At 41.2% G+C, this 16,137-nt stretch overlaps 1 protein-coding gene across 5 annotated transcripts in view; it reads right to left on the reverse strand.

The window, feature by feature from the left end:
• Nucleotides 1–1,303: 1,303 nt before the first annotated feature.
• The window catches only part of LOC111232880 (transcription factor HIVEP3-like), a 49,713-nt gene continuing 34,879 nt past the window's right edge, over nt 1,304–16,137 (reverse strand). For 3 of the 5 annotated variants that reach the window (XM_022760557.1, XM_022760558.1, XM_022760559.1), the window contains exons 6-9: nt 15,130–15,305; nt 14,869–14,970; nt 13,461–14,197; nt 12,467–13,308 (exon numbers count right to left, since the gene is read on the reverse strand). In XM_022760557.1, the coding sequence (XP_022616278.1) occupies nt 12,649–13,308; nt 13,461–14,197; nt 14,869–14,970; nt 15,130–15,305 (1,675 nt within the window). In that variant the 3' untranslated portion in view covers nt 12,467–12,648. Of the gene's footprint in view, nt 1,948–2,039; nt 2,094–2,811; nt 2,926–3,126; nt 3,284–4,068; nt 4,162–12,466; nt 13,309–13,460; nt 14,198–14,868; nt 14,971–15,129; nt 15,306–16,137 lie in introns of those variants that run through there. The other 2 variants (XM_022760561.1, XM_022760560.1) reach the window with 2 other exon arrangements.

Consider the following 16,137-nt stretch of genomic DNA (forward strand, 5'->3'; position numbering starts at 1 on the left):
TGAAAGAGACAAAGCTGAAATTTCTGTCATACACATAATTAAATCATATAAAAATGTAAATCATACGTTTACACAGTTTTACATTTTCCAACAAAGTGCTTTATTTCATCAGATTCTCCATCATCATCTCATATATACCCATATATTTACTTGACAGTTTCAACTGTCAGAACTTATTCTCATCTGTGAATCTCTGTATGATTGAATTAAATTAATTCAGTTACTTGACAGCTTGAATTTCAAAGGGACTGCTCACACGCTTTTTCTTTTTTTTTTTAACTAACAGTACAAAGCTTTTTCTATAGCACTTCCTCTAGTGTAAGAATTTATCCTGACCCAAGAGCTAAGCCAATATCTTTTTAAAGTTGAGCTTACCAGAGCAACTCCTGTACAGGCAGTAACTGTTAACTTACCTGTATCTGTCAGTTTCTGCACAGTCTGGGCATCTGACTATGCTCAGGCGTGTTTGAAAAAGATGGCTGCAGGGGGTATCTCCAGAAAAAATGTTGAGGGGAAATGCAATGAAGCAGGACAACCTACTGCTGAAATAAGAGCCACATTAACACTTGAGTGTTATCACTCATCAAAGTTATTTGATCAGACAGCAAAAGCAGGTCAGTTTGCTGCCACTATTCATTAGAACGTCTGTTGCGATTGTTTCCTTCGGCTCCAGCCCTCATCTGCCTTCTTGCATATTCAGGTGTGAGTGTGTGGACGGTATGTACAGTACAAGCAATCAGAAAGGAACACGGGGTGATAGAGCATTTTGTACCTCTCTCTCACCCCCTGAGCAAAGTTACAAAACGCTGCATTCTTTCCACAGATCCTTATGATAACACAGGCTGTGCTGCCTTTGAATACCAGGTAAACTTATTATTATTGTGAGCCATGAATTCCTGGACCATTCATCCATCTCAGGCCTCCTTTTGAACTCAGAAATGTGTTTGCTTGTCACACAACTGAATCACACATGCCGCCTAAGAGAATTTATTTTCCCTCAAATTATTCTTCATGTATGGTTTCTTTACAGTAATCACTTTAAAGTACTTCTAAAGCACTTTAATAAAGCAAACTGAGATGGCTATACGTTTGAGCGCGAGACAAAAGCATTTTAGTTTTCATTTATCTTTACAACCAAAAATGTTTAATTGACAGACAGATGGCTAAATAATGAAACAGGTAGATATTGTAATTCCATTCAGATTTAATTGATGCATGTTTGCACATGTAAAATTCTTGATACAGAGGTGTTGTAATTCATATATGCCAGTCATGATCAGATGTCTAACATAATTGAACACAATCCACAAATCTACAAAACTCCTTCACTAAGTATCCACAAAGTCTCATGACAAAAGTGATTTTCTAATTTTTCTAATTGTAAAATAGTAAATCTGCAGATCCATAAAACAAAGAAACAAATGCATTTTTAAAGAATGAGTATAATAATGCCATGTACAGTATGTGAGAAATCCCTGTACATTTACGAATAGTATGCAAGTCCCTCTCTCTCTGTTACATCCCTCCATGTCAGTTCTGGCCTGGCCTGTCTGTACACCTCTTAACGACCTGACAGTCTTGAGTCGAACATGACCACAGACGCAGCCTTCTCATGTCCTGATACAGTAACCGCTCCTCTCAGTGTTGAGCCACCATCTGGTCTCCATGATGCGCCTGTTGTGTTTTCCACCCAGGTACAAACAGACATCTTTGTGGCGCTTCGGCCTTCCTGCATCGGACACATCTTTCAGCAGCCCTTTCTCTCCCTCCTCTCTGTCAAAGGAGTGTCATTTGTTCAGGTGCTCGCTGCTCTCTCTCTCTCTCTCTCACTCTCGTTGCTTCAACACCCGCATTGTTTAGCGAGTGATCTCCCTCAGAGACTCAGAAAATGTGTCTCTGTGTGGACCATCTGCATCCTGAACTGTCTTGGGCCTCCTGGCTAAAGCTCTGTGGGGCAAAGAGTCAGTCACATCATTCGGAATATGATCAAAATGTAAGTGAAACTGAGAGAGTTGTTTTGCTTGTAATTCAAAGCTCACCTGAGGATGCTGAGGATGTTGAGTTGATGTCTCTTCTTAGATTTGATGTCAGGGCTGCACACACACACACACAAACAAACAGTACAGTTATCAAAAATGACAAGTGTCTTTGAAATACATAGTCAGCCTGACATTGCAGTCCCTTTAAATGTTTTACTGATGTTGCTTTAGTTAAAGATCACCCCACTTGCATGAAAGCATTCAAGACAATTACTTCTTTACACTCAGTAACCTAAAAATAAATCTTATCTTTACAGGTACACTAAATGATTTATGTTAAGAAAATGCATCCAATCAGCACTTATTATTTCTATCAAGGTTATAAGTGTTGTTGTTTAAACATGAGGCCTTAACCGTACATTATGCCTCCTGACGCTGCCTCCACTGTTTCTAGGTGTTGGTATTATTGGTTTGTCATTTCATGGAAATGTGAGTGCTCAAGGTGGCCTTTCGGTTCCTCCAGACTCCAATAAACTTCACTCCTTGATCCTCACAGCCAATCAGATACAAGCTTTGTGAACTTTGCACGCCGGGATTAGATTGTTTTACTCCCTCAGGCCTTGGCTGTATTGTTCTGATGATCACGCCCTCAGACTTATAGACTTATAGAAAACAGCAACAAAAACATTTAGGCTAATAATAGCACTGCAGTAAAATTAGATGTTCTCTCAGACTGAACCACTCCTCATCCTCCTCAAAGAGAAAACATAATCTCTTAGCTCACAAGGGGCCTTTAACTTGATTCTTGACAGTGTGGCTTTGGTTCTCTCACCTGTGCTGGCAGAAGTTGGTACAGGATTGATCGTCAGCTTTGGCACAGGTGCAGCGGCCAGTGGACCTTCTGCGTCGCGCCAGAATGCTGCCTAGACCATAAACTGTTGTCTTACTGCAGAGAGACAGAGAAACTCAGTGCCACATCCATGATATAAACACAATGCAGACTTTGCTCTTATCCAATTTAAGCGATAGTATATAATGATAGCACATTTAGTCTGCAGATACAGGGATCAGAGCTACTGACTGTCTTCCTGTGATTTACATTATTCTGACCCAGATTTTCCATGTGTTGTTGTTTTCTCATGCTCACCTGGGCGTATTGATCCAGATGATATCCAGGTGGCAGAAGTAGTGGCACTCAGAGTCCAGCAGGCTGCTACAGGCACAGCGCTTGGTTCTCATTCTTTGTGTTGGGACATCATTGCCAGAATCCACTTTCTGCTCTTTCACCACTGGAAGACCCAAACCTAGTCCAACACAAGGAGCCACTCACTCAGTGAACATCAGCTCCAGCCAAGCCAAACCAACAGGCCAGTGGTCTGCCTATACGCTTTCCCTTTTTATTTTTAAAGGACTGTTATGAAAACATGAAAAAACACATCAGCTATTCTTCACAAGTTTCTCTTTTCTACTAAAACTCATCACTCTTCATCTTTTACAGTGAGCAAACATATGTGTTTACAGCATGAATGACGACCTAGTATGAATTCCTTGGCTTCATCATGCTGAAGTCATGGACAGTCAAAAAAGGCTAACAAACAAACACTCTATTTCTCCTCTATTAGCTTAGATAAAAAGCATGCATGAAATAAGAAAAAAGAAAACACTGAACCATGCTCCTACTACTTGTACTTGAGGTATTACAGGAATCAATTACAAACTGTGTGTCAACATTTAGCAGCAGTAAAAATCCCATTAATATAAAAGAGGCCACTTGTGTGATAAATGGAGCCTATTTGCTGCTGGGCTTGCCAAAACATGCATGCATGCCAACATACAGTGATGGCCACATTGCTTTGTACAGAGTGACTGAGATTAATGCCATTGCACACACAGTATGTGAGCAACAGTCTACAATTTGTCTCACAAACACCTAAAGTGTTTCTAGAAATTTTCTTTTTGCATAACTAAGAAAGTTCTGAGGTTGGTGTAAGGATGACGAACTTACACCTTAAGTCATGCACATCTTTCTAAAACAAGATTTTTAAAAAAGGTGTTGTTTTTTAAGATGATATCTTAAGAATAAACTCACCATCCTGCATGGAAGCCCAAAGAGTGATGAAAAGAAGAATGCCGGTGTGAGTCGACATAGCTGATCGCAGATGGATGGAACTCTGTAGAGAGACTGTTATCTGTACAATTACAGCTGTGTTTTTAATGTGCTGCTGCTGCTGCGGCTGCTCCTGCTGTTTGTCTGCAGGTGTCTGAGCTCTGTCACTCTTTATGCTTCTCCTCACCTCCCTCTCTCCCATGATGTCATGGTAAAAGCCCCGCCCACTGCTGCTTGCCACAGAGCCACACTGTACAACCCCAGGGTGTTTTAACCTGTGACACATTCCAGGAATATCCGTAGCCTCTCCGTGACACCACTGTCACCAGCAGTGACATTTATGTCTGTAGTTTGCCTTTGAATAAGGAATAGTCTCTTTCCTCTAGCAATTCAGGTTTGAGGGATTACCTAATATCCTACAGTAGAGTCATGGAGGCTGATGAAGCCCGATAAAAATATAAAAAGTGATGGAGGAGAACTAAGACAATGGATCCCAACAGTGATCACTGGGAACACACGTGGGACAAGATAAGAGGGGAGATGCAGTGATATGCTTGTATGCAATGGAGATATTTTGAATAGGGTTTTCCTAAGGCCAGTTTCTCCATTGAAACACAAATGAATATATAAAACTAAATAAAGGTTAATCACTGATATCCAGACCCAGATCTGCAAATCACACGGCTAGAGGCTTTTCATTTTTAATATTAAATTAACTTGTTAAGCTCCTGATACAAGGACTGCCACTATGACACTGTGTCAGAGATGACTGTGAATGCATTGTGACATATTATCAACATTTTTACCTCAACCAGGAGGTTGTGTTTTCACCTGTGTCTGTTTGTTGGTTTTTTGTTTGTTTGTTTGTTTGTTTGTTTGACAGCAGGATTATGCAAAATGTACGTTACTGATTTGCACCAAACTTGGTGGAGGGATGCAGCATGGACCTGGAAAGAACCCATTAAATTTTGGTGTGGATCATCAATAAATAATTAATGGATCTTGATGTAAAACATCAGACATATTCATGGTGTTGACGCCTATGAGTTTGTACAATTTGGCGCAGATCCAGATAATGACCCAGATCTGGTGGATGAAAATGTTGAGGAATGGTTTCAACAATGTTTCATTTAACATGCAACTAATAACATTACACAATAATAATTGCAGTTGCGACATAGCAATGAGACAATTGAGAGCAATATCAATTGTATAATACTGATTTCATCATTCCACACACAACAGTTGATAAAACCATACAGTTGTGTTGCGTAAGGATTAAAAACAATGAATAAATAAAACCTATACTTGAGAAGAAAAGACGTGTGTAGGATCATGCGGCTGTGGCGGAGGTATGTGCTCTACTGAGTGCGACTGTAATTTAATGAATGAAAAAGCTCTTCTTTTGAGCAATAATAGCTGAATAACCCTAGCTCTAACTTCCATGAATACTGTGTACTGATAAAAATGTTACTTTACTTTGTGACATTTGAAAAACAATCATTACTTTTTACATGATTTGGTTGTGAGTGAGATGCATGTGCATAATTCATGAGCCCATTGCGAATTTTGGACTTATTCATTTAAAGGGGATATGATTGATATTTTATAAAAATGTATCAAATGATAATATGTGAAGAAATGTCAGTGTGAAAGATGTTACCTGTGTTGATGAAAGTGATGAATCTACAGAGAAATAACAACTGAATTTTCAGCTCTTTTCAGCTTTACTGAGCTTTAGAATGAGTTTCAGCACTTCATTTTGGTTTTGCACTTTTACTGTTTAGGTTCACTCTCACGGCTCTCACAGCTCTAAAAACCCACTGTCCACTACCTGCTCAGCCTCAAACAGCAGACAGACACAGTTAGAGACTAGCTGGTGAACATAGTGGACAGCTGACTGTTTAAGAGCCAGATATTTCCTTCAGGAGTTGGCAGAGACCAAATCCAGAGCAGAGTTGTGCCAAGTGGCGAGAATTATACCTCCAAATGAAGCTAATGTTCCTCCATAACTGCTGAATGTGTAAATAAGCAGCTGTTTGCTAACACATTTTCCATATCAACTAAAAAGGTGATACTATTGCGACTGTTTAACTGCCAGTTGTCATGTACGAAAGTGAATTGATGCCTCCAGGATAGCTGGTGAAGGCCCACACACAGATAAGCAGACTGCTTTTCCCTGTCCACTGGCAGTCAGGCTCCTATAGTCATATCCCACCCACATGGTGCCCAGTTTGCAGGTCAGCCATGCCAGAGTCACGCAGATAGCCAAATGGCAGTCCTTAAATATGTAAATACAGTACCTTCCGATTACATATCATCTTCGCTGTCATCCCAATTCCCAATGAGCTGATAGGCGGTGTTATCTGATAGTGAAAATCCCCTGCTGAATATGAAAATGTGGAGTACATCGTGTCATTTTTTGCCTCTATAAGCCGCAGTGATTTTTGTCCAAATGAAACATGCGAGCGTGTGAAGCAGGTTGTGTTTCTGGGAAGTACAGTTTGAAAGATGGATGTGTCATCACCACAGTCAGTTTTGTTTGCTCAGTAGTTATTAAGGTACTGTAAGGGAAGATAAAAATACATTTTTCTACCTCTTCATTTGTCATAAACTCTTCAAAGGACAGTGTTGACTTAAAGGGGCTGAACATATAGAAAATAGAAAACAGCTGCTAACTAAAGCACATGTGCCAGAGACAGAACACAGTGCAGTCATTAAAATGTTTTTGTGATACAATACTATTGTGTATTATCACTTGAGTGCTTAAACTTAAATTTTTGGACCTTAAACGCACACGTCACTTCAGTCTGTCTCTGGATCTTTTCCTCCCAGGCTCAAAGAAGAGGAGTTCAGTCTCTCAGGATTTTCCATTGCCTAACACATCATCTGCCAGACTTCTGGTGTGCGTGTGTGTGGAGGGGGGTGTGGAGGTTGGCGGGGGGGGGGGACATTTTCCTCTCACCTAAAGATGTGTGGAATGTTTGAGACAGTGATGAGATGCCACACACACTGCCATCATGATAGCGTAGATTTTTCAAAACATTCTTGCACCAGAGGTTAGAAGTTCAGTTCCCTCAGGAGCACAGATGTGCTCCTCTCCTCAGGCATCGCATCACATTTGTCGGCCCCATCTCTGAAAAGATTCACGGAAAGCAAAAGAGGGATAGCCGGAGAGTCTCTTTTTATTCAGCCACATCTTTGCTGACTTCTGTCCAAGAAACAGGTGTTTATCTTTAATCAGCAGCGTTGCCTCCTCAGTTGACTCCTTAAAAAAATATAATCTCCTACTAACCCTTCTGGCTCTGTTGTTGTTGGCATGTTCTGGGCTTTGGAGGAAGAAGAATCATTCACTTCAAAGTATTTTTGATATACAGAAGGTGTCTTAAAATACAAGTGCCTCGCTGCCTCCTTTTGTAACATTTTCTATGGAAGGTCGAGTCACAGCAGCTATCAACCTTTTGCTTCTTGTCAACACACTTGCCTGCTGTGCCTGAGTAAGCTTTATATAATCCCTGTCTTGCTGTGCTTGTAAACACTGTTCAGCAAAGGACCAGTGAGAGTGAATCAGACACACGGCTGGTATGAGAGTGATATACTTTATGTGAATATTGTTTTATGTGTTGATAGAGTTTTATACTCCGTGATACACCAAGACTTGCCTATGCCAGCATTATTTGAGCCTTTAAATGGCCAAGAAAATGACACTTCAGAGTGATCAACATGCGAGGTATGACAAAGATGGAAGTTGTAAATCTTGTAGAATCAGAGTGAGTCTTAAATGTTTGTCGACATAATAAAAATGGGTGTTTTCAGGAAGCTAAGTTGCAGAGTACATCAAGAGTTAACCCATATAGCCTGGAATTTATAGGCACAGCATTTTAGTTCATGTTGGTTCAGAGATGATAAGGTGAACTGTTGACTCAGATCAAAACTAAACATCTATAGTCCTTTTTAGGAGCATCTCATATTTCTAACATCTCAACTCTATGAGAAAACTTTTGATGAATACCAACTGAGGTTTGGTGACTTACTGAGGACATCTAGTGGCAGTACTAAAGGCATACAGCTGGATGCTCCCATATGAACATCCTTTAGTACAGTGTGATTTTGATTAGTCAGGGTTTACATATATACTTACAGACAGGTGACAAATTAAAGGGGAAAAATAAATGAATGAGGAATGCAGATGATACCATACAGGGGATGATGGGTCAGAGGATCATTTGGTGAGATTTGAATCCTATGTTATGCTTGTAATACTCACCAGATCTCCATTCAACTCAACACCCATGGGAGATTTTGTACCTACATACTCATTATTGCTCTCCACCACCATTATCAAAAGACAAAGTTGGGGTGAACGTGTTTTAGTCATCCACCTGTAGATGCATCTCTGACCCAGTTCTTTTTGTGAATGGCACTTTAGAAGTATTACAGATGATATTAAACATTCACAACAACTACTCGTTTTTGAAAGGAACACACATATGAAAGGGCTGCAGCTACTGATCACCTCCTATTAGCACATGGGGCTCCACTGTACAACCAAACATATCACAAACTGCTGCCAAAGTACAAGCTCAGACCATAAGGTACCACAAAGAACCACAAATTGTTATACAATATCATAAAAAAGTCCTTCCTCACACACTGTGTTCCTCACAGTCCATGTTTGAAGTTTTAGGAATGAAGTGGATTTCTTTCGTTTTAAATGTTTATCAATGCCTTAAAAAAAGAAATACAAAAACAACAATAGCTCCTTTTGTTGATTCACTTGTGTCTTTATGGCAATTTCTATCGGCTTTGAAGCATATCCTACAAACTTTTTATTTTACAGGTTGTACAGGTTAGTCAGTTCATTCAATAGGTTGTTTCAGAGTCATTGGGTTCTGTAAATGTAGAACAATACAAAAATGAGTTGACATTAAAAATCTACTTTTGAATACTTAAGTATTTTTACAAGCAGGCACTCCAATACTTTAACTCAAGCAAAAATCTGACTGAACAACTTTCACTTGTATTGGAGTAATATTTGACCAGGACTATCTATGCTTTGACTCAAGTAATGAAGTTGTGTACTTTGTCCACCTCTGACCTCAGCCACACTCCTATCAACAACTGTAGTTCCTCGAAAGTGAGGTAAACACAGTCTTTGTCCACACTCCAACTTCACCAATTCAGTGTGGTTAGATAAAACCAAGAAGTAAACCCCATACGGCCCGCAAGCCCGAACACGGGCCCTGTAGAAGGTTCTGAACCTTCTCTGATGGAGTAAACCCTTAAATGTTTGTTAATGTAGACAGACTGTACCTCGTTCGATCGGTTAGAGTCTCTAGAAATCAAACATTCTGCTCATCTTGCACTAACCATAAGCACATAAATATGACTGTGTAGAACTCCTGATTCTCACTCCATTCCTCCATTATTTGTATTCCTTTAGTCCGTGAGCGATTTGTGTCTGTTGCTCTTCCCTCACTTCTCTCTTTCTCCGTCTAGTGCTTCTGCGGCTGTGTTAGCGGGTCTGCTATTGTTTGTCAGCTTCCTCGCTACAAAATGGAAGCCTCCCTGTAAAGATCCAGTCAGATTTCACTTCAGGGAGGTCGGGGGAAGAAGGCGAGTGTAACCAAGTGTAAGACATAATGACATGTTCTCCCTCGGAAAAAGCCTGTTTCTTTTTGTCACAGCTCTTTTGAATGACTCTAGCTTGTAGATTGACGTCTCTTCTGACCAATCAGAGCAAACTAAGGGGGTTGGACACTTCAGAAGCAAGGCCAATAGGCTTTGAGACCTGAGAGCCGGCAGTCTGAGCTTCATGACACACACAGGCATCAGCTCTGTTTTGAATGGTTCCAAAAGGTTTCTTAGGCATCAAAATGCTTCAGTGAGTTTTTTGTTATTTCATATTAAAGAGTTAAAGCACATTTCTCATAGTTTTCCTTTTAGAGAGGTTTATGGGCGCCAGTGAAAAAATGAACTATAAAGGCCTACTAAACTCAACTATCAGGGCTAGAGGCCGTGAAGCTTCACAGAGCAGTTTTTGACAAGATGTAGAAGTATTATGGAGCTTTTTCACTGTTCTTGTATAAAGTATAGCAGGGTAGCAGGGGTGTCAAAAAATCGATACTCATACTAATCGATACTAAAAATTAGTATCGGATTGGATACTCATTTGCAACAGTATCAATACCAACAGTGCCGTCTTCGCCTGCTCCAGTTGACACACAACTTTATACAACACCACTGCAGACACACAGCCCCTCCCCTCACTAGCAGTTGAACAAATGAACGCTACTTGACGTTCACAACACTGAGCCAGCGTCGCCAACATAAAACTAAATTAACATGGCAATTGCTGCTGCTGAAGGACCTTCGCAACCTGTTTTAGTTGAAAATGAAAGTGCTGTTTGGAATTATTTTTTATTATTATTTTACCTGGCTGGCAGCACACGTTAACGTTAGCCGTTTAACTATTAGCAATTAGCTGATAGCCACATTAGACATCTGCTAAATTGTGATTAAGCTAGCGGCTATGGCTAATAATAAAACAACTAACGTTAATGTGGGAGCTAGGCAGCAAACATTATCAGTCCTGCCCGTCTGTAACGTTAGTAGACAGTGTAAATTAAACAGCATAACACAATTATTTGTGTCTGAAAAGTGTTATTTTTCTCTTAAAGTTCCAGATTGAAGCTGAGAAAAGTCGACAGAAACAGCTGACGCTACCAACTCTATTTGATCAGCAACAAAAATATGGTGCCAAGTCACCAGAAGCACAGAAAATAAACAGGGCAGTAGCTGAATACATTTGCATGTCATATATATACACCTTACAGTAAGGTTACTGTTTTTTGGGGGGGGTTTTTTGCACTACCTCAGACAACCTAAAAGTAGTGTTGTCATTGATGTTGTTTGTCTTGTTCTAATATTTATTTTTTTAAATGTATGCATCTTAATTTTTTGTCATTTTTTCTCCCCGTGGTATCAAAAATAGTATCGAGTATCGTGTATTTTCCTGGGTATCGGTATCGAGTTTGAAATTCTAGTATCATGACAACCCTAACTGGTAGTCATGTAATATGATTTTTTTTTTACAGGTGAGGACTAAAAAATACAAAAAAATACCATGTATGAGCTGATGCAGTTTAGGTTGGGTTGTCACATGCAAAACCAGCACATTTTCACAAACTACAATATGTAATAAGTTAAATGAGGTCTCATAAATGCATTTTGGCCTTACAGTTTCCTTCTGTTATAAACTTATTATATTTACATATGCAAATTGATGCAAATTAGGTTTAAAACAGGTTTGCTCTAAGAGGTTAAATATGTATGGAACAATTGTCCTAAACCTCCCACACTGTATTTAAATAGGCTTGTCATTCAAACTGGTGCTATGGTTTAATGAAAGAAAGGCACAACCTGAAGGGAGTCAGGTGCATTTTTTTATTTCTTCAGTGACTAGAAATTTTGCTGTGTGTGAAATCTGCAGGGCACTTGATCCTCCGGTACCAGCCAAACTCAATCCCTCATCTTTGTCACCAATTCAAGTCACAAGACATCATGAAAAAGACACAAATGTAACAAAAAAAGTAATTTTCCAATAACAAAAAGTAAAAAAAAAACCTTGAAACAATGATCATTGTCATCAAATAACAATAAATAAGGAGCGCTCTTCCCTGTACAGAGATATATTCTAATCTAAAATCTTTCATAATAAAAAATAGATCATCAGTGCATTTCCTCTGACACGTTTCTGCTGCTCCTTCAATATTTCCACGATGTGACTCTCGGTTACCCTGGCATTAAAGCAATGGCCTTTAGAACAGAAACAATCAAAGCATCAAATATTAACCCTCCTGAACAACACAAAAAAGCAGGTATAAAATTTCACAGCCTTCTCTTTGTCTGTCTGTACTGTACATCTCAAAAAGCTAACCTGGACAGAAAAGGCACAAGTAACTATAGTTTGAGTAATACTGGACAAAATCTGGACAAACAAAAATGGAATTGTGTTTCAATAAAGATTTTGGTCATTTACAACTTTATTCATATTCCTTTTACATATATTTAAACAGACATTAAGATTACCGGTATCAATAGAGATACAGGAGGGATATATCGCTTTCCCATTCAAGTAAATGGGATATTATATATTGGTGTGTGTGTATAAATATATGTGTGTACATATATATATATATATATATACATACATATAGACATATATATGTGTGTATATGAATATATATGTATATATGTATATACACTGTATATATACACACACACACACACACACACACACACATATATATATACATATATATGTAGACACATATACATATATACGTATATGTAGAATTTATTTATATAGATTTACAGAAACATTATTTTCACAAAGAAAAAAGTGCATTTTTATAACAAACCTGAATGTTGCCAAGGAACAAACATTTAAGTTAACAATAGTATTGAAAACTGTATAAAAACAAAGCAATAAAAAACAAGACTAGTGTAGCAACCAATAAAGCAAAATGGGATGCATGATGCATCAAGGTGTAGACACTGTTAAGTACTCTGGTCTGTTCTGGCTGAGTCTCCTTTAGCTCCTTCCTCCACCAGATCATTACCAGATGGTGGCTCCTCCCCCTCTGGCTGCTGTCCAATGACATGCGAGGCTACGGGGGCTGCTCGACTGAGGGCTGCTCTCCAACGACTGTCTCTGACGCAGCGCTCGGTGGTCTCAGTAGCAGACCTGTGGGTGTGTGCGGAGCTATGTGAGCTGCCATATTGCTTTGAGTCTGTGGTCTCCAACTCCGGTTTGGAACGTGTTAGTGCTGTGCTGAGACCGCACCGCCCTGACTGGCTGGTTCCTGCTGCCTGGTGCTCTGACCAGTGGTCTCCAGGAGTCCTAAGCCCTTGAGTTCTGGGGGTCCCGCCCCAGTATGATTCAAACCTGGCCAGTGATGGCCCCTCCATGGGGGGAGATGTTGGGGATGATGGGGTGGTAGGGTGGGACCTGGGTCTGGCCTGTACCATTTGGATTCCTCCGATGGGGATCATCAGATAGGGGACCTTGGCTTGTTGGGAGTGCATGGGAAGATGGCTGAAGATGTTGTCTGCTGCTTGGTGGCCAGGATAACCCTCACAGGTAGAAAGACGAAAAGCAGGTGGAAACAAGCTGGCTTCTGTTAATGTTGGCCCTTCACCTGCTGTACCACTTTTCTCCTGTAGGGGGAGCAAAGACTTCATCATTACATTTTATGGACTTGCTCTGCCAGTACACAAGGTACTTTACACTGAGATCCTCCTAGGAGGAAAGTGCAGTGGTTCCTGTCTGATTCACGAATCTATGCAGACCTATAATAAAACAGACTCACCGGTTTGACATGACTACCCTTTGTACTGGGACTCTCCCAAGGCAGGTATCCAGCGGTTCTATGCTGTAACCCGAGTGGCAAGGGGGGGGTCCGGGCTTGTGATGACCGGTAGCAGCTGGGCGAAATGGGACGAAGAGGAGAAAGGGGTCTGATAGGAGATGGTCCTCTTTCAGGGGAGGGTGAGACATGTCGACTTGGTGAGGACAGCTCAGTCCTGGGGGAAAGGCTGTGGATGGGCGAGGACAGTTCCAGACGAGGGGAGAGGCTGCGGCTGGGAGAGCAGCTCTCACTACTGGGGGAGAAGGCTCTTGGTGAGGCCTTCCAGCCCCGCCGGGAGAACAGTGCTCTCCTGCTGCCTGGAGAGGCGGCTCGTCTGCTTGGCCAAATTCCCCTCGGGGAACGCTCCTGACATGGGCTGGGACTGGGGCCTGGAGGGGGCTCAGGGTCAGGGGTGCCCTGCTGAGAGTGCCTACTGCAGCTGGAACGTCCTCCTGTTGATATGTGGGTGTCTGACGAACAGGAGGATGGTGGGTCATCATGGGATGCAGACTCCTCTTCCTCATCATCATCGTCATCATTGTCATCATCGTCCTCAGACTCCTCCACGTCGGAAAATTGATGTTCCTCCTGCTCCTCTGAGCCACACACACGTTCATCACTGCCTGCTGTTTGTGCAGACACAGACAAACACACACATCCTTTAGGTTTTATCTGTCTACATCCATATAATGAAACTCCTGTGCCGAATGTACAAAGTGAAAAAAATTCTCACGTTAAGAGACAGTCGAAAACACATTGACGGAACAATTTTCAGGAACAAGCAGAAAGGATTAGGACAGCATACTTTATCTTTCTGACAAACCTCACCCACCACCCATCAAACCAATGTTATAAATAGATTGAGGATGAAAAGACCGGAATTTAATTGAATAGCACCATGCCTCTATTCACAAACTATCTCCACAGCCTTGTGAATGGAAAGACGGTTTAAATGGCGCGTCCTTGGCTGAGATGAGTGTAGTCTGTCAGCAAGAAAGAGACGGCAAGGGGAGGGGTAGAAGAGGAAGGTTAGGGAGGAGATCGTGAGGTGGCTGGCTTTGACGGGGGCGGGGGCAAGTATTGGAATGAGTATTGTCATATGCCAGCAACATCATCCTGAGGACAAGGTAAACTTGCCAAACTGCTGCAGCTACATGCTCTGTATTCTTCATTTATTTAACTTAAAAAATTGTATACTCTTTCTTATGCAAGGCCAAAGGGAGAAGAATAGAACATGGTGTTGCATAAGCTGTCAGTGCTGAGCAACTACAATTCTTCATAGGCAGAAGTTCATCCTGCTGTGTACCAATATTTCTCTGCAGTGGTAGGGAAATATGTAAGATTTCCTCCCCATCCCCTTCGTAAGTACCTGTTTCCTCGCTCTCTGGCTCGTCCAGTGATGACTCAGATACTCCCATTGCCTGGCATTTTTTCCCATGAGCCTTTGACTTCATGTGTTTAGTAAGGTTTCCTGGGAAGGAACAAGAAAAGCACATTACAATTGCTCTTGACTTACACAGGGCAAGGAAAATGAAGATAATTCACCAACAGAGGTAAAATGTGATCACTGGGTATAACATAGATGACAACAAAATTCATGTTTTAAGTAACTTGTAAGTCATTCCCTTACCTTTGGTTTTGAAGGCAAAGTTGCAGTGTTTGCAAATGTACGGACGGACATCAGTGTGTGTTCGAATGTGCTTTTTTAGCATGCTGGGCTTCTTACAGCGGATGCCACATTCTCCACATATGTACTTTCCCCTGCCACGGCCTCGCACATAAACATACTCTTCATTGGATTTGTACCTAAGAGAGAGCAGAAAGACACCGAAAGATAAGAGGTTTGGCTGCCGCAAAATCACAATTTAGGGTTGCTTCCATATAGACCACTGATTTTACTGCATGGTAGAATTTAGCAGCTGAATGCACAAAAGCTAAGCTTCTCGGTCTGCACAACCAAAAATATCAGCCTCTTTAGCTGCTGAATGCTCCACAGCTAGATGTGAACGGTTACTGTCTGCTGTTGGGTGGTGGGTGGGTAACATACGGTGGTTTTGCAGAGGTTTTTCCCTGAAAACAACTGTATGTAGCTGGAGGAAATAAGGTTGATGACAGTGGAATTTGTGACGTGAAAAACCAAAACAATGCACCACGAGACGTTAAACACTCTGAGGAGCTGAGGGGAAATGCAAGGCTGCCGCTTACACATAACACAGTCATTTGCCCTATTGTAAAAAAAAAAAAATTGATTAGTGCAGCTTTAACTGAAAAGGTTGAATGAGGATGTGGGTCTGTGTGCAGGACAAATATATGCATACACACGCACCCAGGACACACACACACACACACACACACAGAAAGAGAGAGAGAGAGAGAGAGAGAGAGAGAAGCTGGGAAACAAGGCTCTCTTTATGGAGGCGGGTTGGGGAAGCCCCACCAAAACCCCAGCAGCACTGAGTTCCTGGGCTGTTCCCTCCACTACACCCTGGGCACACAGAGAATACCAGCTATTCTGCTGTGATCGGGTAGCCCTGCCAACAACAGCAGCAGCTAAAGAGGGGGAAGGGAAGCCTGGCTATGGCCAACAACCTAAAATAGACACTATATATAAAAATCAAGCAACACATTTAGTTCTAGT

The sequence above is a fragment of the Seriola dumerili genome, unplaced genomic scaffold (genome assembly GCF_002260705.1).
Source record: "Seriola dumerili isolate Sdu_G_001 unplaced genomic scaffold, Sdu_1.0 BDQW01000341.1, whole genome shotgun sequence".
Lineage (NCBI taxonomy): Eukaryota > Metazoa > Chordata > Actinopteri > Carangiformes > Carangidae > Seriola > Seriola dumerili.